General features: G+C 36.0%; 1 protein-coding gene across 6 annotated transcripts in view; it reads left to right on the top strand.

Annotated features, from left to right (window-relative positions):
* nfib.L (nuclear factor I B L homeolog) overlaps window positions 1-25611 on the top strand; it is a 158260-nt gene that overhangs the window by 99378 nt on the left and 33271 nt on the right. For all 6 annotated transcript variants that reach the window (XM_018249502.2, XM_041582583.1, XM_018249486.2 and 3 more), the window contains 2 exon segments: window positions 11809-11940; window positions 15879-16057. In XM_018249502.2, the coding sequence (XP_018104991.1) occupies window positions 11809-11940; window positions 15879-16057 (311 nt within the window).

Below are 25611 nucleotides of genomic sequence, written 5' to 3' on the forward strand. Positions count from 1 at the left end.
TTCAAAAAATGAGACTATATATTAAAGGGCACATTTAGCTTTATATTAACATTATGTATGATAAAGTTATATCTTCAACAACCAAAAAACAGATGGACTGAGAGGGTACAGTTTTATTGTTATAACTATTTTCCAATATTTATTTTTGTATATTTCTTTTCACACTGTGTGAAAAGAAATATACAAAAATAAACATTGGAAAATAGTTATAACAATAAAACTGTACCCTCTCAGTCCATCTACTATTGAGCTTTCATTCTGATTTCCAAACTGCTTTCTGGTTAAGGTCTAACAACCACATAGCAATTGAAATTCCAGGCTTGATGGTTGCAGAACAAAATGTTTTTTTTTTTTTAAAAACCACAATCTGATCGTTAATTGTTTTAGAATAGTGCTGTTTACGTGATATTGGTCACAACACCCTCTACAGAAAGGGGTATAATGAACTAGAAAATGCACATCAGATGAAGGCAACAAAAATGTTATTGATGTACCCCATGTTACAAGCAAGGCTTTTCCTTATTTATGCTACAGAGTTCAGGAAATATTGGCAAGTTAGAAACCATTACCACATAACATACATGCGCACTTTGAAAGTTTTGGCCTGAACGTGAACTCTGAGTAACTAGGGAAAATCAAATAATTAATAGCAGTAGCACTATTTTTGAGCAAAAATATAATTTACTTTAAAAGGCATATTCTTATTGCTCCTTCCACAGAATTACTTTATATATTTTTTTTTATTGTACACATTTTCAAAAAGATTTACATGGATATCAAAGTATTGCTTGAGAGATTTAATGAAGAATAAAGATCTTGTCCTTATATAGCCTGCTGTAGAGTAGCATCCAGCCTAAGAAGCTTGTGCTTTTCATTCATTTTTCAGGTACAGTTCTAATAAATTAGTAAAATAAAAAAGTACAAGCTTGATTCATGAGGTTGAAGCTTTCAAGGTTGCCCATTCCTTAAGAAGGCAATTGGCAGTTTCCAGTAATCTATTACATTGGACTTCAAAGCCATATTTCAAACTATTAACATGCAGTTCTCCACCCATTATGAAAGCAAGTTTCCAGTATCTTTAAAAAGCCATTGAGTGTACAAATGCAGTTACTCATGGCAAACAATCACATCTTTGCTTTCATTTTTAACTTGTAGACTGTTGAAAACGAATTGCTAATTAATTTATATTGGCAACTGCACTATAATCCTATATATATGTAAATGAGCCCTAGAAAGTAAAGTAAGAGCTGAAAAGGTAGGAGCTTACTGGTTACTGATTCTATCCCTTTTTCACATGTTGTAGTGCAAAAATGACATAAGTTTCATGTACAGTGGTGTGAAAAACTATTTGCCCCCTTCCTGATTTCTTATTCTTTTGCATGTTTGTCACACAAAATGTTTCTGATCATCAAACACATTTAACTTTTAGTCAAAGATAACACAAGTAAACACAAAATGCAGTTTTTAAATGAGGGTTTTTATTATTTAGGGAGAAAAGAAATCCAAACCTGTGTGAAAAAGTAATTGCCCCCTGAACCTAATAACTGGTTGGGCCACCCTTAGCAGCAATAACTGCAATCAAGCGTTTGCAATAACTTGCAACGAGTCTTTTACAGCGCTCTGGAGGAATTTTGGCCCACTCATCTTTGCAGAATTGTTATAATTCAGCTTTATTTGAGGGTTTTTTAGCATGAACCGCCTTTTTAAGGTCATGCCACAACATCTCAATAGGATTCAGGTCAGGACTTTGACTAGGCCACTCCAAAGTCTTCATTTTGTTTTTCTTCAGCCATTCAGAGGTGGATTTGCTGGTGTGTTTTGGGTCATTGTCCTGCTGCAGCACCCAAGATCGCTTCAGCTTGAATTGACGAACAGATGGCCGGACATTCTCCTTCAGGATTTTTTGGTAGACAGTAGAATTCATGGTTCCATCTATCACAGCAAGTCTTCCAGGTCCTGAAGCAGCAAAACAACCCCAGACCATCACACTACCACCACCATATTTTACTGTTGGTATGATGTTCTTTTTCTGAAATGCTGTGTTACTTTTACGCCAGATGTAACGGGACGCGCACCTTCCAAAAAGTTCAACTTTTGTCTCGTCCACAAGGTATTACACAAGGTTTTACCTCGGTCCACAAGGTATTTTCCCAAAAGTCTTGGCAATCATTGAGATGTTTTTTTAGCAAAATTGAGACGAGCCTTAATGTTCTTTTTGCTTAAAAGTGGTTTGCGCCTTGGAAATCTGCCATGCAGACCGTTTTTGCCCAGTCTCTTTCTTATGGTGGAGTCATGAACACTGACCTTAATTGAGGCAAGTGAGGCCTGCAGTTCTTTAGATGTTGTCCTGGGGTCTTTTGTGGCCTCTCGGATGAGTTGTCTCTGCGCTCTTGGGGTAATTTTGGTCGGCCTGCCACTCCTGGGAAGGTTCACCACTGTTCCATGTTTTTGCCATTTGTGGATAATGGCTCTCACTGTGGTTCGCTGGAGTCCCAAAGCTTTAGAAATGGCTTTATAACCTTTGAAATTGTACTCAGGTGTGATAAACCACTGTTAAGTTATTTTTTAACAAGGGGGGCAATCACTTTTTCACACAGGCCCATGTAGATTTGGAGTTTTTTTTCTCCCTTAATAACGTAAACCTTCATTTAAAAACGGCATTTTGTGTTCAATTATGTTATCTTTGACTAATAGGTTTTTGATGAGCAGAAACATTTAAGTGTGACAAACATGCAAAAGAATAAGAAATCAGGAAGGGGGCAAATAGTTTTTCACACCACTGTACGTCTACTTTCCAGGGAAGCAACAGCAGACCCAGTGGCTGCTGTAGTTCCTTACAGAGGGGTCTGGTGGGGGACCATGCTAATGCACATTATCAGTATAGATGTAGGTGTGATATAGGTCTTCTGCCCCAAGTTCTGTGTGTCTGTGTAGAATTATAAATATTTTACCATAGGGACCAGTTACTAGTTAAGCTACCACATGCTAAAATTCTAATTTGATCTTCTGCTTTTATATGTCAATACTCTATGAGTTAGTAAAAGCTATCTCGTTTAGGAGTGAAGCCGCTGCAGTTTTTATTTGAAATACTATTTTTGGGATGCCATTTATCAATATACCAGCTGCGCAGCCAACTACAAAATCAATAAAGGGAATTTGCTTCAGAGTTAAGTGGTTTGCGTTAATGAAATTATTCTTCATGGCCTCTAAAGGAACCTAAGACTAATAACTCTGAAAATGAGATACTTCATTGAAGACAATTTTAATGGGGTTATTATACCATCTTGAGCCTTTTGCAAAAAATAAGTACCTGATGCATTCTCATGGGTGCATGAAAGGTGTGCCATGCAGATTATCTATTTGTAAGGTGTTAACTCTGCAGGCTGGCATTCCAAGTTTGTAGTGAAGTGGTTAATTAAAAGTTTTTATGGAGTATCTCAGCTGTTCACCAACACCTTCAATGCAATGTACTTATGTTGTGTTATTTTCAAAGGGCTCACTTAGAGATAGGATTGAAATTAAGCAAACATATCTTTTTTCATTCTGGCAGTTAATTACTCATGGTTGAAATGACATCATTCAACAACTGTTACGGGATCAAGTCCATATGCCTTGTCATATGGGCAAGGAACTATTTTAATCACGGCTTTAGATAGAACTGCACAGATTCATTATCTCTGGGGCACTTTTGGTTAGGCACAAAACAGCAAGACACTTTACTATTGATGCATTGTAAAGGACACGTTTCTGTTCCCATAAACCACTTTAATTGCTAGAGTAGATAAAAACATTAAATATGCTTTGAATCTTAAAACTAATGCATGTTTTAAGTTGTTGTACAAAGGACAGAGTTAACATTTGTATTTCTGGGATGTTGTATGGGAATTTAGAACTTGCATACACCTTAAACAGCTCCTTAATTATTTCAAAGATATATTGTATTTCCATCTATTAAAATTGATTGTACAATCAAAACTAATTGTTTTGGGGCAGTCACTTGACTTCCCAGTAGCCTCCCCACATCTGTACGCCACTCCATCAATGATGATACACACACATACTGTAGGCTAGACTCCGTTACCACTAGGTGATATTATAAACATGCACATGTGTGAGGTATCTGATGAAAAATGAGGAACTCAAAAGGTACATTTGCTGTATATAACAATTAAAGGCATTGCTTGACCAATATAACTAATGAACAGCCATGCATTCTTGCTGGAGCTTATTGGTAGGGCTAATTTTGATAATTTTGATACCCATTATCCATTATCAAGTAACACCCAACTACGAAAGAGCGATTTACTTCTGATTATTCCACAGTAGTATTGCCAATGTAGGTAGTTTTGTGATAATAGGAAAGATGTCTAACAAAGAGGAAGAAATCACAATTGATTACTAACAGGTACCAGTTATTTGTCCTTGATGATACTACAAATAAAGTTTTTGATTTCCTTTTATTGTGCAATTCAGTAATGTTAGTGGTAACAGTTTTGATTGGTCACACGGCCTCCCCTGGTTTAGTTAAGAAGAATGCTGACACTATTGAAATACTGTAGTTGCCTCTAATCTTATCTCTAAGCCAATTTTACATAACATAGTTTCCCTTCCAGAGCTTACGGCTGAAATATGTTTATGACTCTTGTAAACATCCTGAATTTATATTTGCCTAGCATTGTTTAGCATAATACCTCTAGCAATGTAACTAGATGTGGAGAAAATACTGACAAACTGATTTTGAGAAAGCTGAATGTATGATCAATGCTAAGGGAAAAATCCACCTAAGACATCCCAAACTCTTGCCTGCTCATTTTCTTTTTGAGATTGGATTTAACCTTTCCAAGGACATTCTCTCTTGAAGTTTTGCGCAAACAGTTTATCATACCAATGGTCACTATCCCCATGTTTCTTTTCATTAATGGGGACAGCTATCTTATATTGGTCCAGTATGGTTTGTCATTACATAATCTCTTTAAAGTACTTCTATACCCAAATCTGAAACATTTATCCATGCAGGTCCATGCTTTTGACAACAAGATTCATAATCATGCATCTTCTGTGTTATTGTAACAAATGTTTGCCCTCACTCATTAGCCATCTTCTCTCTGTTCAGCATGATTATCTACAATATATAATAGGGGAATCTGTTATGTGACATTTGGTGCTGTTGTCTCAAAATTTCATGTCTCATGTCTAAATTTGCCAAGCCATTAACAACAGCCTATACTATAAAGCAAACATTCTGCTATGGTAAGCTGCTGCACAACCAAACACTCACAGCATATGGAACTCCCTCTATACCCTATATAAATAAGTTACCCTTTTTAATTTTTACTCAATACATTTTATTTTGTAAGCAAACCTGCACTTAATCTGCACTAAAATTTGAAAGATTCATGTATTTTGTTGTTCACTTCACCAACATGACAACCTTTGGCTAGTGTTAAATGGGAGTTTTACAATGTCTACAGTAACCATTCGTATTTCTCTTGGAAGCATCTAACACCACCATTACTATCAGCATATCAGCAGGCTCCTAGGGTTCAGGAGCTACTATCAGAATTTTAGTCAGCCAGTCACCATTTTTACATACCAGAAATTTAGTCCCATGGCGGAAGCCAGAAAGGAGTACCTGCACTACTGCAGTACTGGTCTGAAGTAATAGTGGAAAAATCTTAGAATGGAATGCCTTGAGTTAAAACTTCTGGTGTGACCTGCTCAAGGTATCCACACAGTTTGGTTCAAATTTTTGTGGAATTTCAATTTAGTCCGTGATGCTTCCATTAATAGTATTTGGAAGCAGAACCATTGATGTGTTTAAAACCCAAACATAACTTTAATCTCACTAAAGTGAACATATGTTTGTAAAGTTTTTGGAAACCCAAGCAGGTGCCTGGAGAGAGCAGGTGTGACTGTTGATGTCTGAACTTGCCCCATATCACTAGCTGACTGGCACGACGTCCCTGTAACAGGTGGCTAGAGGCACTTGGCTGACCATGTGATGTTTGTCGAGGGAGCTTACAGGCATGGCTTGCTGCTGCAGGCATGGGAAGATGGCCTTTTATATTGCTTTGATGAGGAAATTGCCCAAATGCATGTCTCATTAGTGTTTCTTAAGGTCCTTTTGGAAGCGAACAACAGTTTAATTAAGAGCTCCCGTAAAACACGTTGCTGCATACTTTTTCCCCCCACGGCATTTTAGCACATCAGAGTCCACCCGACTTGCCTCAGGCTGAGTCAAACAGATATACATCTGGCGTACCATTTGTGCAAGCTGTCGATACATACGCTAAGGCTCACACCATGCTCCCTTCCGTCTTCCCTTCAGATACAGTTCCTTGTCGAGGGATCAGTTGGCCTGACTTTTTCATTATTTACACAAGTGAGTTCACTTTGATGTGGTGCTGGGAAATTTATGGACCACCAAGGCCCAAGGATGTGCATACTATCCTAATAGTAATTTGAGCCTATTATGTGGTTTGGATTGCAACTCCAAAATATATTCCTCTTCTCAGAAATTCAAAGGCCAGCCAGGCTTTAGAAATGAAAATATCTGTCTGCCAAAGTTAGCTTATGTTAGCTTATGTTTTTTTTCCAAGTACAAAATCAGCTTTCACATGAAAACTGATAATTTCACTGATATCTAATAACAAGCAGCCAAGAATGTGAATGGGTAATAGGGCACATGACGGGGGAAATGTCCCTGCTTCCCAAACAACAACTGCTGCTAATAAGGCTGTATAGGTCAACTGTAAAGATCTATGCTGTCTTCCTTTACAAATTGAAATGGTGACTATTCTTTTCCACAGCACCATTAAATGGTTTACTGCCAAAGTTAGAGGCAGCACATCTGTAGACCAGTGCCAGAATTGCTGATTTTGTATCATACCCCTGCTGCCTTATAATCTACAATTATGTCCTTCAGACAGCCATTCATCCCAGTAGGGGTCTTTCTTTTGGTATTCGGAGAGATTTTATTGCATAACTCCTTCACTGCCAGACATGCCTTCTGTTCATTGCATGATATCAGAATCCCGCCCTGCCGAAAGTAGGCAGAGGAACAAAACTATAACTAATTTTATTTTTTAAGAGGAACTTTGTTTGTAGATTTACTCTCATATATCAAATCCATCACTGTGTTTTGCTGCACAGAACTGGGCACTATATCTAAAAACAAGCTGAATCCCACTGTCATGAAATTATACAGACTAATTGTTACATGTGCTTTCCACCCAGGGTGCTGGAAGTTGTAATCCATTATCCATACCTGCTCCTGGGAATTGGATCTGGGTCTCAGTTAATAAGTGGCTGGCGTACTATTTTGTATGAGAAAAGTGTAACTTGTGAATCTGTAACAATTTTAAGTAAGGGATTACAGGGTAGAGTTTTGTCACCTGCACAAAAAGAACAATGCCAGTGTTTTCGCTGCTCAAAGCAACAGAATGAGCATACAGGTATATATTACTTGACTGGGTAGTGTCGTCCATATTAAATACTAGGCTTGCTGCCATAGGTAGAAACATATTTTGGTGCAGATGCTCTCATATAACCTTCTGCAATGGATGCCTTATACCTTCCCAGTTGCGGGTAAAAATAAATGTCATACTAGTCTGGAGTAAATGTTTTACTTTGATGTGGATAACTGTTATCATAAGAGATTGGAAAAGTTAAAATGGTAAAAATAACAAGATTTCTTTTAGATTTTCTTTAGCACCATCTATGAGTTTTAGCTAAAGAGCATGAACTTGTTAACATATAATACTATTCTCAGTCTTATAACACTTCTATTTTCCTATAGCAGTGCACGAGGAGCAAGTTTTGCTCCATTCGTTTTTTTATACAGGAGTTAATTGCCACATTTTTCCCTGTGATTAGGAATGAAATGTGATCTTTTATATATTCTGTCTTTTGTGATGGCCTTCACGCAAGAGAATGAAGTAATTGTGCCTTGTGAAGGTATTCTGTTACTGACAGTCTCGTGACAGCTCAAGACAGACACAATATGGCATTCAGAGCCGATGTATGTAGGCCATTAGTACACTTGTCCATTTCTTCAGACAATAATGGTTGGATGTTTTACCAACAGTAGACAACACACCAGGAAAAGTTTGACAGCACTCAAGACAAATATTTGGGTAAACTTTCACTTTTTGTCCTATTGGCTTTTTTTTCTCCCCCAGCCCTGCTCTAGTGGCTACGAATTCATCACATAATAACCAATTCTATGATAACTTCAAGTGAATAAAATATTTTAAGCAAATACTTTCACAATTAAATTAAGCATGTTCTCCATACATTAAACAAACAAAATCATCTATCTTCGCTACATAAATAATCCTTTAAATCAATCAAGTAAATTAAGGGATTTAGAAAAAATTTTAGTGTATAGAGATGCTACTTCATATGGATTGAACATTTTCCAGTTATAGACATGATGAATAACTGTTTTTGAAAGTATCAAACATACAACGTATAAATACACATTCCCATGTGTAGTGCACTCCAATACATAGTCAACACATGCCTGGGTGCTCTCTCTCTCATACATCATAGGTAAAGTATCTCAGCAATAGACGCACTCCAGGACTTCATAATGGGGTGAAATTTCTTGTCAGCATTTTGAATGAAAATAAGTCTGCCAGAGTTATTGTCAATATTTCAGTCCCATATAAAAATTTCCTTTTATTCACTTTAAGACCTGCCTACTATATTTATAAATACATAGATATTTAGGGGCACATTTACTAAGGGTCGAATATCGAGGGTTAATTAACCCTCGATATTCGACCATCGAAGTAAAATCCTTCGACTTTGAATATCGAAGTCGAAGGATTTACCGCAAATACTTAGATTGAACGATCGTAGGAAAAATCGTTTGATCGAACGATTAAATCCTTTGAATCGAACGATTCGAAAAATTTTAATCCATCGATCAAACTACTTTCCTTCGATCAGAAATTGCTTAGGTCCCCATAGGCTAACATTGGTGCTCGGTAGGTTTTAGGTGGCAAAGTAGGTAGTCAAAGTTTTTTTAAAGAGACAGTACTTCGACTATCGAATGGTCGAATAGTCAAACGATTTTTAGTTTGAATCGTTCCAGTCGAAGTCGTAGTTGAAGGTCGGAGTAGCCAATTGGTTGGTCGAAGTAGCCAAAAAAAACCTTCGAAAGTTTTTTTCATTCAAATCCTTCACTCGAGCTAAGTAAATGTGCCCCTTAGTGTTTTCCATTTCATATGGATGTCTTAATCTGGGCATAGACCCAAAAATACTATTGTACGAAACGGAGATTCGTATGATTTTCGGACTGTGTGTGGAGTGTCCCGACATTTTTCGTACCAGGCGATTGGTCTCTCAGTCGATCAGACAGGTTGAAAGATTTAAATTGGCTAATGATAATATCTCTGCATGCATTGACGATTGTGTGATTGCTAATAAATGACCAGAGAATCATGTGATTTCTCCTCTTTATTACTTTATATTATCTGAATGGTTAGTTGCAGTTCTGAAGATTGGCACGAACGATCTTTCGTCCAACTGTAGGCTATAAACTGCAAGTCTATGGGTAGCTTTAGACCTGCTTAGCTTCTGCACTATATATGGACAGTATTCCTAGATGAGAGCTTCATGCTTGGAAAGCATCACTGATCCTCATATTCTTGTGTCGGAGATGCATAGCAGCCTTGGTATTGGATGGCTGTCAAGTGCATAATTTATGACAATATTTTCATTTTAAATATAAATTATTTTAAAGCTTAATCTGCGTCTAAAATGGGAAAATTTTAATAATTAACCCCTGTAGAACAAAACTTACAAAATACTTATGAAAGATAAAGCTTGACTAAACCATGTATCAGTATATACCACGGGGAAAAAAAGTTGCAAAATCTAACAACAGTTGAAAAATTTTAGCTGGTTTCTGTATAGCACATAAGCCCAGTGCAAGAAAATGTTAAACAAATATAGGCCACATTTTAGTAATGTATTTGGCTTAATAGATTGTGTTAGGCATTTCGTTGTAAAAGATGTAAAGAATAACCAGTGTCACATGTCAAATGCAATGGTTGAATACAAGTTTATAGTGTAATTCTATGGTACTCTGCTCTGGGCAGCAATCCAGGTCTACAAGATAGCAAGAAAAATTTAAAACTCGATCCCTTAAACACTGCATTTAAGGGACTTGTATTATGTGCTCTAGCACTTTGACAAAGGCAGGGGATCCAGCTGAAATGTTAGGTTTGTTTTCAAATAAATCACCTTTTAGATTCATAAATCCCCTAAGTGCGGATTTCTTCTGTGGTGTTCATCCCTCAGGTGACAAAGTGCTCAAAAATACCTTCTTTTTAGCATAAGTGTAAAACACATCAATTATGTAATGACTCAAAGTTTTTTTGGAAGGTGAAAGGTTCAGTGATATGAAGAGCTGTTTCTTCTGATCACTCAGGGTGGGAACATAGTAAATAGTACAGTTTGCTGAGGCAGGATTTGGATGAAGGGGTTTGGACAAAAACTAAGAACACAGAATGAATGGATTATTTCAGACGGCAGTGATTTTCAAACCCATATTAGGCAAGACAAAGCCCAAATGGGTATCCAGGTACAACTGGCAAGTCTTCTTCTTCAAGATTAACTAAATTTTAAAAACAGGGTTGTGCATCATAAGCTTTTAAACCATGTAATATGTGTATGCGGTCCACCATTAAAAGCCAGCATTATAGAACTAGACTAGACTGGTTGTTTACAACTTAAGCTAATGTACAAAACATCATTTGTCTCGAAAAGTGATTGTTACTTGTTATTAGCTAAATATTAATCACTGATTATTCATGCACCTTATTGCCAGGGAAAGATAAATAATGTGATTATTCCTTATTGCTGAATCAATATGACATTCCATGTGTGCTGAGTGGGCAGAGACTGTGACATTACCATGAGGGATAGTTATAGTGGAACCAAGTGAAACATACAACATTTTCTGAACATTCCTCAACTAGAAGCTACATTCTGATCAAAATCTGAACCCCAATATCAATGATATTACATTACAATTCTAATACTATGGAGCCTTGATTAATGTTGTGAGTTTACTAACTCACACTGGGTTTCAGGGCCTTATTCCATCTGCAATTTTTGCTTTTTCCTTGAGTGGGCTTTTGTTAAAAAGAAAAGGTTGGCAGCTTTTAGGGTTTTTCATTATTTTCATTATTTATTTTTTACAAGGCAGTAGCTAGACTACTTGTCAAAGCATTGAACCAGAAACCTAGTTGTCTGCTCATATATAGTGAAACAACATATTGAAAAAATCTGGATAGGAGAGCAGTGGTTAATACCGTGGAACAAGTATGAATATTTGTTAAGGGATTTATTAACATAGCTGAAAAAACAAGTGGTGAACAAACATCTGATTTTGTGCTGTCCACAGTATCTGTGAACCAATGGGTAAATGAATTTGTCCAACAATACGCCTGTCTGGTATGTAAGGAATGTGATTTTGGTTTAATCGGCTGAAGACAAGCAAATTGTTACTGCCCTCATTTATAGATGATTTGTGCTTGGTCGTCTGTCTACCACAATGAAGTCTGAGAACATAACAAAGTGGAGCATGTAGCAGTGAATGATGGCAGATGTTTACAGCAGGTCAAGAATGGGTATAATTTAACATTTACATAACTGCGCTAAAGAGTGGATAAGCCAGTACAAATCCAGGACACTTACCCTATTATATACAAATTTATCTGAGGCTACTTACTGATGCTGGATGTAGTGTGCAAACACATACGTGTTTTGATGTTGTATTGTGTTACTCAACAGATATGTCCTCTCCCACAATGAAGAAACCTGAAAAGCCATTGTTTAGCCCGACATCTCCACAGGATTCTTCATCAAGATTGAGCAGTTTTCCACAGCATCACCACCCAGGAATTCCAGGAGTAGGACATAGTGGTAAGATAATAGAACAACTCAATAACCTAGTCCTTTGATGAACTTTTAAAACATAAATTTAAAAAACATCATATAATATGTACATACACCAGAATCACATAAGAGTGATATATTTAAATTTAAGAAAAACTCACAATGTTTATGCAAAACTGCTCGGTTGGTTGTTACATGGCAGATCTTACCCATCCTGCCTCTGTTACAACTTTATCTAGTTTAGCTGATTAAAGAAATAAAAAAATATTCTTCAAGGGAAAAATTATTTTATAGTTCTAGTCTAAATGTGTAAACCACCCATTCTTCCAAGTATACCCCCCCAAAGGTGGCTACCACTTTACATGACTGAATCTTCTAAAACATATGGAACCTTCTGCTCACAGCCCATGTCTTATGTTTATGGTTAGCAAGACATGCCAACTGTAATCACATTTGGTTTTACAAAGCTTAGTTTGATACATGCTTTTATTCACATTTATGTTGTGCCCAGTGGATACATGAAACACCATTAACCCTGCCCCATTCGCAGGCACAAAATGAAGAATGTGTATCCATAGAACACCTTTTATGCCGAAAAAGGTTTAGGTGCAATGCTTACTTAATCATCTGGCATCAGTGGTGGGAGTCTCTAGTGACCTGTTAATGATAATTTATTACCAACAAAAATCACACAAATAATTTTTCTACCAATAAATTATTGTTGGCACTTCTTTGGTACGGGTATATGAGCCCCTCAGGCATTACTTCTTACCACTGACCCCCCACAAAATTTTTGCAAAAAACGTCTATTTTTTTATTAGAATTCTTTGGAAGATTGTTGAGAAAAAAAGAAGGTGCTTGTGCATCCTGAAAGTTGCCTGTTTCAACCAGAATTAAACATGCTGTGACAGTGTATGATTATTTTGTGCCTTGTACTCTTTCTTTTCCTATGAAATGCAAAGAATCAAGGAGGATTAATGTATGCAGATTAGGTTTACATTTTTATGAACATGTCTGAACAAATAGAATGTTCTACAACAAGCATTCCCAACCTCGGAACCTTAACATAGCTGGTTTTTGAATATCCTCACATGAACTCAAGCCGTTTAATCAGTAGATGAGTCACTACAGCAGTAGATCCACGTGTACTAATGATATCCACCTGTTCTTATGTGGAAAAATGCACTGTTGGCATTATCGTAGACTGAGGTTGGGACCCTTGCTTTAAAGTATTCTTCATGATTTTTTTTCTTGACAATTTCAGATGTTATTTGTACAAAGTTAATTTGTTATTATTATCCTTTATTTGTATAAGAGCAACATATTCAACAACACTTTACACAGAGATTACACATTACTGCCTGCCCCAGGGGAGCATAATGTTATATTCCCTATCACATTCACGCACAGTATGATCAATTTTATCAGAAGCCAGTTAACCCTGCTTGTATGTTTTAGATTGTGGGAGGAGTAACTGGAAGTAGCCCACACAAGCATAAAAGGAATATGGCAGACAGAGCATGGTATGCACAAGGAGCATAGGGCAGGCAGAACATGGCACACACAGACAGAGTAGGGCAGGCAGAGTATGACACACACAGGGAGCATAGGGCAGGCAGTGTATGGCACACACAGGCAGAATATGGCTAACACAGAAAGCATAGGGCAGGCAGAGAATGGCACACACAGGGAGCATAGGGCAGGCAGACTAGAGGAGGAGACAGGGAAACCACTCTGATATGAACAGTTCATACTGTGCTACATACAGTGACACAATGCTAGTGTCCCTCCAACAGTTTGTATGAAATGTGAGCAGGTGAACAATGTGGGCACTTTCAGTCTGGGTATGAACAGTACAGGGCTTTAGGGGTGTGAACAATAGAGGAGTTACAGGTGTCAACAATGTAGTGGGGATTACAGGTGTGAACAATGCAGGGTTTTACTGTCTGAATTTGAGATTAAACAATGCAGGGGCCAATTAATCTCAGCATTGATACATTTTAACGTTTACACAAGGTAAGTAGTCACAGCAGGCATGTGAGGGGCTACACAAGGGGGGGTCACCAGTTGGACAGCACTGCTCTAAGCCACGCAATTGTACAAATTCTGTAGCCAGTACACACAAGAAATTGTGGAAAGCAGGTGAAAATGCACAATTTAGTAAATATTCTGGGCCAACCACATGAGAACACAGAAATAAAATGGTTTAACAGTGTGCTCAAAAGATATTTTTGTGATCATTGACCAAGATGAAATCAGAGTCACAGTTATATTTAGAGGAAAACTTAGCTTTCTTTTTGATTTGCAAAATCATGATTGCAACTCCCAAGAGCATTCAAATATCCTATGTGAAGACGAGAGAGATTTATCAAATACATGATATGGATACAAGAAAGAGTGACAGCAACACTGGTTTTGTGGCTAATATGTAATTGAATATCCAACATATCTTTGGTTTGTGACTCTTAATTTGTACTTCCATTCTAGTTCTTTTGCCAATACAGGCTTACACATATTATGAACATGCATAAGACCTAGACCTGTGCTTTATACTTTGTATGGGTATAAAATGATGCATTTGGGATATTTGTGTTTCTTCATTACAAAGATGTAGTTTTTGTGCACTTGTTATTAAACTAGTAACACAGCTGTTATGCCTCATGGTGATTGACAGTCTGACACAGCTATCAACCCTTTATATGAAGCCATTATCATCTGACTATATTCGAAACATTAATGAGGCTGAAATATGGAAATGATCCTTATCAGACAAAACAAATCAACTTATATGCCTTAAAAAAAGAGAATGGCCAAATGTTATCTATGGTTATAATAAGATTTGTTTCCTACTTTTGTCCTATATTGATTCTCTATTAACATAAAACACAATCTGGCAATAAATACAGTTTGGTTCTGGCAAAAGAGAGCTTGCATCAAATTCATGAAATACACATGGCTATACCATACATAAACCATTAACATTTACTGTACTGCAAAAACAGATTCATTTGTTGATTTTAAGTTTGTTTTTTTATAGGGCAACTAAGCCTATTATGGTATATATCTCTTCATGTTTAGCTACCTGTATATTCCTTTAAAGAACAGTTACTTGTTGTGACTTTCTAGCATTTATAGTAAAAAAAAACAGAATCCTTTTACTGGCAAAGGCTGTTAATGGATGCTAGGAGTTTATCCTCATTTGTAGGAATATTCATTAACCCCCTGAGAGGGGAAGGGTAAAGAGTCAGGTGCAGAAAACTAATGCTACTAAGCTCAGTATCCATTATCATATGGTCTTAATATTCCCTGGAAATTCACTGGATACCTGACTAGATATTACCATAGACTGCATTGTAGAAGTTATAGTAACCACACATAAAATTGCTATAAGACTATCTTAGTCTGTTTGTTAATGGTATGTCACAGACATTTTGGGAGGCAAACTGAAGAATGAGTATGACTTGAGGAAAAAGTGATAAATAATGGTAGGCCTCCTTAAAATCATCAATTCTCCAATACCCTTTGTGAGGACATGATTCATTATTCACCCTCTATTTTAAAGACTGGTCTATAGTGGTCTATTCTGGCTAAGCTTTTAGCTGCTGGTGATGACTAATCTTCCAGGCTAAGGTTAAGGATCTAAAAATGTGGATTTTGTTATCTTTAAAGGCTCTGGAGAAAAATACTTAACCAGTGAAATATGTTTTCCTTCTGAGAATTATGCTTTTATTTCAAGCATAGCTAAATCAGATGATGGTGTAATTGCAGAAAGCTAAACAAGGCTTTGAGCAGTCCAATCTGGGAAAGTTGGGCTGCTAGTTCTCAAGGGATGTCTGGTATTTTGTCTTAGATTTAGCTGCAAACTGAACAAAATAAACAATTGTATGAAGTTTAGTTGGAGATTAAATGTTTGGGGAATAAAATAAAATAATTTCAACTAATTGAATAATATATTTTTTTTTCAGTCATCTCAACCAGGACGTCACCCTCCCCTTTGCCATTTTCAGCACAAGCAATTCTTCCTCCTGCCCCATCTTCCTACTTTTCTCACCCCACGATCAGATATCCTCCTCACCTGAACCCCCAGGATGCCTTGAAAAACTATGTTCCTTCTTATGACCCGTCCAGCCCTCAAACAAGCCAGGTAATAAAAATGACTTTTTTTATTATAGTATTTCACTTAACTCTTTTTAAACACTATTTTTGAAAATTACTGTATACATACTTATAACCATGTTATGATCTAAAAGGCACTCAGCTGAAGACCAAAAAGGGTGCAATTGGTAGTATGGGTTGGCTATCCAAAATGTGGGATGCAAATTTAATTCTGCCTTTAGACAGTGAGATTTCCCAAATCAGACCTTTAAAGGGGTTTTGCAGGAATATTACAGTAATTCAAAATAACCTCAGATAAAAGTGCAAGCACTAAGTGGAGCAAAAATGCACAAGTGAAGCAAAGGTCTTTGTCCTCTGTTCTGGAAAACAAATACCCCTGACTATGGCCTATGTGCAGAGCAGTTTGCATATATTATAAAAACTTAGGCTTTTTTTGCATTTTGCACCTATTGCATTTCCTAAGTAAAATTGTAATTAAATTATGTCATAGATTCGTTCAAGACCAATACATTTGTTGGCATCATTAAAGGGGATTCCATCCAAAACTATTGTTTGAAAAATAAAATGTTTTAAATCGTTTAAATGTAAACACTTGTAATTGCTATTGCTAACAGTATCTGTCTGACTGTTCATTTTATAAGTACTACTGGTTCTGTCTCTTTAAATGATGTAGCGGAAGTCAGTTGATTAACAGACATCAAGGAAAACTAACTTCTGTTGCACTGTTAGAAGAGTCACAGTCAGGGAACAGACATGAATAAACAAACACTGTTTTTCAATTTGTAATACATTTAAAAATAACTTTAAAGCTATTAAAAATGTTTAATTTATATTGGAAAGTTGCTTAGAATTAATTATTCTCTCATTATGCAAAAAACAGCTTTTGGATGCATTTCCCCTTACATTATCATGTAATAGAGCAATTGATTTTGGTAAAATGCCTTTTTCTTGTGACAGTTGTTCTGACCAGCAGTAGATAGAATAAACACAATAAATAAACAAACATACTTTTTCCATTTTTGGTGACACCTCAGCCATACTAGGTGTTTTTATTTTTGATACTAGTATATATATATATATATATATATATATATATATACATACTGCTCCAAAAATGGAGCTTGAAGACATCTCCAGTGACATGCCATTAAAGGGCAATGGTAATAAAATCTGATTTTATTAGACAGAACATGTTGAAACATTCACACAGCTATATGTAATAGTTCCCACACCCTTACAGAACTTATATAAGATTGTTTTTTCTTTAGTATGGGAAAATCTATATTCCCTTGTGATTAGTAACTTCCTGGAAGACAAAAGAGCCAAAAAATGGTTTCTGCAACGAATTGTGCTGCAGTTTTTTTCTGCAGGCTTGTCCCTGCTTAGTGGCAATTGGGAGCTAGGCTCCACAAAACACATCATGTTGGATGTCTAAAGGCACAAAGGGGGTAATGTAATAAAAGTCACAAAGAGAAAAACACATCTCGCAATGCAATATTGTTCCTTAAACTGTTATTGCATTGCCAATTTTAATTGCGCACGCTTAAGAAGTGCTTGAAGGTGTCGTAATCTTTTGAAGCAAACATAACGACTTTTTGGGTAAGGAGTTTTATTACGTTTACTGCGCATTAGCGCAACTACAAGATTCGCAAATGGTTTTCCATTGTCGGAAGTGGTCGCTATACAGTTTCCACGTTCGCAAGAGCAAAATTTGTTCACACAAAGGCATAACTTTTCACATTGCGAATAATTTTCCGTTATCGACTTTTATTACATTTCCCCATTAGTATATTATAAGTTATCAGAGGTTACCCAGAGGTGACAATTAAAACTATGCATGATGGGACATGTTAAAATATTTTTAAGGGGGAGAATCGGAATATCCATTATTGCTTCTGCGGGCTGGGCAATGCCCAGTGTCTCCATTTTCCTGTAATATCCACCTGATTACAACATTAAAAATAAATAAAAAATAAATAAAAATGGAAAAAAGGGGCAAGGTTAAGGTATAATTTATATAGGGGGATGGCATTGAATGCAGAGTTTTCCAGGTGTCAACAAAGTTTGGGCAATATTATGGGGTATTTAATTTGCACAGCAAACTTGCATAATATGATCTTCAATATAATCTTCACATGAATATAATATATACAGAAGTGTGTTCATTGTAACAAAACAGTCATGCTCTTGGCTGCAATTCTTGCTGTTTAGGATCAGTTAGAACAGGCCTTGCAATGTGCTGTGTGTAGTCTACCAGTTACTTGAAAGTTGTATAAAAACATTCTGGGTCAGTGTAAGGTAAAGTAAACTACATGATTCTTCTGGCCCTAATTCGTACTCTTTACTTCAGCAAAATTGAATATCACAGCATATGACTGTTTAGTTTCTATCACAAAACAGCAAAGAATGACAGACTCACAGTACAGTCTGGATGATATATACAGGGAAGCATATTTTTCTTTAGGGAGGGTACACATTAGAAGTCATATGGGATATATCCACCTCACAAAACAGACAGCCAAAAAAGAAACTATTAAGAGGTCACTTTGAAGAACTGCAGAGTTAAAACTTGAAAAAGGATAAAGTTTATGCTTGTCATCTGATAAAACTTTGGGGTTGTTCAGATATGTCACAGTTGCTGAATCCCAGAGTAAACCTCATTCCTAAATAGCTGTATTATCTAAATGAAGCGATATACATTTAACTGTGGGAAATAGTTTGGGTATAGACCTTTACAAGATTAGTTTTTTTTCCCAGAGCTTTTATCATGGGTTTATTTTATATAATATTTTTATTTGTCATAGGTTTTTTAACGCTGCAAGAACAGTTCTAATAAATCCTGCACAAAGGAGATGAGATTGTTTAAGACAATATCCCTGAAGTCCACATATTTCATATTTTAAAATAAAAATAATACAATTAGAAGTTCAAATTAATTGTAATATCAATTACCCTCTGTTATAATAAATACGCCAGAATGTGGAACAGCCAACAGCTCTCCAGGTCAGCCATGAACATACCTGTATATATTCTCACATTGTATGTGGTATTCATACACATGGTTGGTTCAGAGCAATCCTGCTGCAAGAAAATGCAGGGCTGGGTTCAGGATCATCTTCTATAAAAAGGAAATGTAAGCAGGCTGTCAATTAACACTAATGCATCATATATCCATTCTGAATGCTTGTCCAGCACTTGTGAGGGCTGATACAGTATACTTTCGATTTAGAATGGAAAACCTGCTATTACTGGGGTAGTTTACCCAGGGATGGTAGTCCTGAGTTCTAGGACTAAAGGTACTTCAGTGATGTCAGCTGTAAAATCGGTACTATGTTTATCGGTACTATCTTTATACACCATTCCACAAATGGGGATTAATATCTGTGCTGGGGAGAAAAGCATTTTTAATGCATTTAGTCGCAAATGATGCATTAATGTTTAGATTTTATACTGAAAAAAACAGCATAGCTCATAGTGAATATTTTCCTTTTATGGTCACATTGACATTGACATGATTGGTTCATGGACATACTAGCCAATTACAGTGCAAATTTAGACATGACAGATACCCTTCAGCATTAAAAGAAAACTACCATTCATAGTGGAAAGAATAAACAATTTCCCAGCATTGATAGTTTTATTCTGATATTTCCAAATCCTTTTGAGTCTGGCAGAATTGCTACAAGGAGTATAAGGCATTTGCCTTTTTTTCTAGTTGGACAGATGGTAAGCATGGTAAGAATCATTGTTATTCCCTGTACTTTCTTCCTTTAATCTGGACAGTCAAATTTATAGTACAGATATTATAAAGGGCTGTTCCTTTGATATACATCTCTTATTCACTTATTGAATTTGGTTTGGGTCAAAGCCAGCTTTACAAAGAATATTCATTAAGCTTGTCACATCACATGTCCCATACTACATGACTATTACGGTAAATGTCACTTTGTTTAATTCCCTAAAACTGCCATAACTCAATATGCCGATATTCTTCATAATTTATATTTCTAACCTTAGTCACCTGTGATATGAATGGGCCTAATTCTATATTCTATATTTCTATGTAAATGAACTCATGCTCGACACTTTAACATGCATTTGCATGGAGCATTCTTGTGGCAGTTTCTCAGGGGCTTTATTCTAAATGGAAAGTGGTTGCACTGAAGGCTGCCTCAACATGGAGCTTTTGATAATATAACTATTTATGTTTGACTAGTTCCCTTGTAAATACAGTGCAAGTTCTTTCTATTGTTGTGTAAACTACATTTAGGTATGACTGATATGTGTATGCTATTTCTCTGATGCAGCAGTCCCTGATAAATACTTGTGTGTCTGTCATCAAAGCTGTCAGTTTAAGTTAGCATAGCTTGTTTACACAAATGTAAACAGTAACACCGTGTAGTTAATACAGAGACATCATTGTACACAAAATGTTTGGACAAATGTGTTTTAAAGCAGTAACACACAGTAGGTTATGTATTAAAGCATTGCTTCACATAACTGCGTGAATAACCCTTGAATATTGCTTACAGGTCCTTCAGCTTTACAAATCAGCTCGGCTAGACTAAAAGTCGTCAGTGCCTATTCATTGAACTGAGACAGTATTTAGTTAGCTCTAAAAACAATAACAGAGTTCAAGCTCATTTTCTCCAAGAAGGTTCAAACTCAATTTGTTCATAAGGATTGAAAAGAAACTGACGTGCATGCCGTCAAAGTCTTTTGCTTATTGTACTTTGGAAATAGACCTGTTTGTATTGATTTTAGTTTTCAAAATATTCACTTATGGAAATAAATGTACTATTTAGTTAGTTAAGTATTAAGTCTTCTTTAAGCTACAGAGCACTGTGTAAAAAGTCACTGTGTAAAAAGGTCAATGACAGTTTACAGATGCTTTTAGGCACACGCTCCAATTCAGGGAGATAAGTCGCCCAGCCACTAATAGTTGCCTCACAAGGAAACATCCTGCGGGAAGACATTTCGGGGAGATTAGTTACCCGAAGAAGAGGACATTTGTCTCTGGGCGACTCATATCCTCGAATCGGAGCGTGTTCCATCACCCTTTGGGGCAGATTTATCAAGGGTCGAATTTCAAGTTCATGGGAGTTATTTAGAACTCCCATGAACTCGAAATTTGACCAATTGCAATTTATTAAAAAAATCTAATTTTTGAAAATTGGATGAATAGGATCGACCAGCAAACGCAAATCGAATTTGAAAGGAATTTGAATTGAATTAGTTTCTAGTTTTTTTCTCCAAAAAAACCTAAAAGGCCAGGAAGGCTGCAAACAATTCCAAATTGATGATCTTCCATTGCCTAAAACAGTAATTCGGCAGGTTTAAGGTGGCGAATAGTCAAATTCAAGTTCTTAAAGGGCCAGTGTATGAGGATTCTTGTAAATCTTATTCGAATTTTTTAATTTCAAATCGAATTTTAACAATTACCTAGTCGAATTTCACAGTTTTAGACATAAAAAACTCAAAAATTAGATATTTGGAATTCGAAAATTCAAATTTTCACTACGACCCTTAAAGTTATTGCACTATACATTATACGGCTCTAAAACAAATGAGATCATCTATAGATAGATAATCATAGCTTTACAAAGTCTTCTAAATAGAAAACTGTTTAAAAAAAATGCTCGAGGAATGTAAAGGTCAAATAAATCCTTAGATTATTTTGGCTATGATATTTCGGTTGCATTAGTATGGGTACTCTCTACCCCACATTCTCCATTGTCCAATGCTAAAGTGGTGTGCAATGTGCATGCGGGGCTTTATATGACAGACGCATGACATCCCAAGTAGTTAGAGGGCACATAACCAGACCGATCCAGTAGGTAAGTGAGTTAAAAGCATATAATGCATGGTGAACCCTGAATTTATATTTTCTGGGAAGCCATTTAGGCTAATTGCAAATTTAACAATTGTCACTGTGTATTGAATCCAGCAGATGCTGCTAATGCTACAGTATGGTGACTGTTATAAATATTTTTATTTTATAATGAATATATGTGAAATAAATGTAAAACCAATAATAATGCAGTAGTGTTAAAATGTAGTATTTGTGAAAATTAGAATTTTGTTTTCTGTGCTATCAAAGGTTTAACTAAGCTTATATTTCTCAAATGACACAGTTTTTCCTTATCATTAAGTATGGCTGCCTTACATGGAAAATCTATGTGATATGATATCATCTGAGCTGAATGTGTACCTTTCCTGTTTTCAAATATCTCTGAATCTCCAGTGCGGAATAAGTTTATAGTTACAGCGTTGCAGATGGAAATAGCAGACACCATGCCAGCTTTTACCTAGAATGAACTGTTCCTCCCCAGCCACTCTCAGTAATGTGCTCATTTAGATTGTTAGGACAAGCAACTGAGCTGTCTTGTAGTCCCCGTAGCAATTTTGCGGTGCAATTACATTACCGCTGCACTGATTATAGTGAAACAGCTATGCCATTCAATCGAACATGTAGAAAAAATTAGTTTAGAGCCACAGAGCTCTTGAAGGTTTCAATGAAGGAACAAAATGGGCAATTTTCTTAACATGGTTTAACTACTACAAATTGTGTAATGAACAGGGCAGACGCTCTACAGTTCTTATTCGTGATGCATTATTTTATGAGATGAAAGCACATGGCGTCAAACATATATGTCAAACACGTTTAGAAAGCAGCAGTTTGAAATTATATAATTGTACATCAAAGAGCCCAGATGCCAGGATTCTTCAGAAAGTCAGACTGTTCTTCAGAAAAGCTTAGACTTTGCCAAGCAGAACATGTGTTTGCACAACTTCTTTGATTGCTCTTTCAAAGCAAAGTTAAAACCTTCAAATGGAGAAGGATTGCATCACATGTATTTACATTACCTGCTCCTCAAATTTCTCTATATACACTATAAGCTGGTTATTTTGGGTTGTTAAAGCACAATTATAAAATGATGTTCATTTTTGCAGGAAAAACCATGTTAGATTGAGGAGGCTAGCCTTGCAGAGAAAGTGAATTCTTCATAAGATTTTGGTCAATTATTCTTATGTTTGGATCAGAGGCAAAGATAAGCGAATAATTTCTAGTTTAAACTCCAAGCATGAAACATATAGCTAGCCTGTGAAGGCTAAGAATGGATGTGTTAACAACATGATATACCTTTTGGGGACATATTATTGCAAGAAAATGTTTAAACATTATTATGTTATGGAGCTATTGTTTTATGTAATAGAACTTGATGTGTAAGTAAGCAGAATATATTACCATGCAAGAGAGAAATATGTATAACTAGACTCCCAGCTTTTAATACAAATGTTCTAAGATTTCTGTTTTTAACAGTGTAACTTAAATTATGTCGTTCACCTGTTGTGTGTTTCTACGCTCTTATCTGAGATAGATGTGCACAAGGATGTTCATTCAGTGTTCAAGGATGAAGGGTTATCATGGCTAAAAAGATGATTGCAGACTTGATTACCATCCAACACAAATGGCATACCCCAAGGCAGCCCTAGAACTGTGCTCACAACTGTCTCAGGAGCTTGCCAAGTTGCCAGATGCCTTTATTGGAAAGCTTTCTGCTGTATTTTAACACCTGAGTCCTTAAATGTCCAATCTTGTAGTCACACACAAGCTTGGTTTGACAAAGCCCAATGTAGGATGTGCCCTGTGTTATGCTCCCAAGTCACACTGTCTGTATTAAAAATATATTTTGAGCTTTTCACATTTCTTTAAATGCTTCACAAAGCAAAATTCAAGAACTTGTGCTTTTTGAAAAAATGTTGCCTTGACTAGAAAAAAAGTATTTGTTTTCTTTTTGAATACAGTTTAAATAAATAAAATGGAAAACGTAACAATATTATTTACTAATCAACCCATTTATATTTCTACCTGAAGCAGAATGAGTGGTTTCACTGCTCAGATCTCAGGCTAACATCTTCTGGGTCTGAGATGCAAAATGGTAATTTCCATTCTAAGGAAAATAATGTGAGTTTTCCCAAGATACAAACAGACCAAACAAAAAGTAGTTACAAAACTAGTACAGGTATGGGACCTGTTATCCAGAATGCTCAGGACCTGGGGTTTTCCAGATAACGGATCTTTCCGTAATTTGGGACTTCATGCCTTAAATCTGCCAGAAATTAATTTAAATAAACCCAATAGGCTGGTTTTGCTTCCAATAAGCATTAATATCTTAGTTTGGATCAAGTACAAGCTACTGTTTTATTATTACTGAGAAAAAAGAAATCATTTTTAAAAATTTGGATTATTTGGATAAAATGAAGTCTATGGGAGACAGCTATTCGGTAATTCAGAGCTTTCTGGATATCAGGTTTCCGAATAAGGGATCCTATACCTGTAGTAGTATACAAAACATAAGTGAGAAATAGGTTAATTGTTAAGGGGAAATATTTTAAGTTTTGTATAGTTTTACATTATTTTTGTGTTCCTCCCTATTCTCACTATGGAAAACAACTGTGATTGACTTATGTATGTATTGTTCTGATTGATCAAAGCCCCTATAAAAGAAATGTACAGGGATGTGCCCACCAGCACTAAATGTACTAGGCTTTTTGTCTCTCATATCCTAATAAATGGTTTTCTATTTTTAATTACTTTTTGTTTGATTATCTTGGGAAAACTCACATTTTCCTTTGATTGCATATCTGCACCGGTAGACTGTGATGAACTGAGAGACTTTTCCTGTATCTGTATTTGTTCTTTGTTTGGACTGTGATACATTAGTATAGTGCTTTTTACTTTTACTTAATTTTTTAGGTATACAGCACCATTTTCCTTTTTTTTTTGCTTACAGCAGTTCTATTCTCCCTGAAAGAGCACATGTATCCAAAAATAATAGATAACCATACTGAATCTACTCATGTGGCCTACTGCAAATAGGCACCTCTCTATAGCAATATAATATGAAGCCTGTCTTACTAAAGTGCCCAAAATAGGTTGGATGCTTTTCTGTAAAGAAAATGAATATATAATAAATATAACAAAGAGCTTAAAAGTAAACTCTGGAGAACCACAGCGATTTTTTGTTCTAAAGAGTTTACTTTTAAGCTGAATTGGAAGTTTCGTGGCTGGACGGTGCTGCTACTCTTGAAATACATGGAGTGTAAATTTAAATTTAAAACGACTTGTACTATAACAAAGAGAAGTTATTGATCCAGGGCAATATTTGATTTGCCATTTTAGGGTCAGCAAGGACACAGAGCATTCATTAACTTCCCAGAACTCAATCTGATAATGTGTTATATTGTTTTGAGTCCCCTCTATAAGGCATAATTATGTGTTTCTGAGAGCCTACTCTCCAGCCCAATAAAAATGGAAAAGGGTAACATGATAATAAAGCTGCTTAAGTCTAAAGAGCCGATTCTATATTAATTAATTAATATATATTTTCATTTCTGACTTTTATTGCTGTTAGAAATATTTATTTTTAAGTGTTTTGCTTGTATTTTACAAGTTGGATATGTTCTGTTATGGTTTGACAAATTGTTTCTGTATTAATGAAGCTGGCAGTTGACATTGTAACTGTAAATATATTATGCCAAGCTGGCATCCACACCCAAAATCAAACAATATCATAC

Source organism: Xenopus laevis, chromosome 1L (assembly GCF_017654675.1).
Source record: "Xenopus laevis strain J_2021 chromosome 1L, Xenopus_laevis_v10.1, whole genome shotgun sequence".
NCBI lineage: Eukaryota > Metazoa > Chordata > Amphibia > Anura > Pipidae > Xenopus > Xenopus laevis.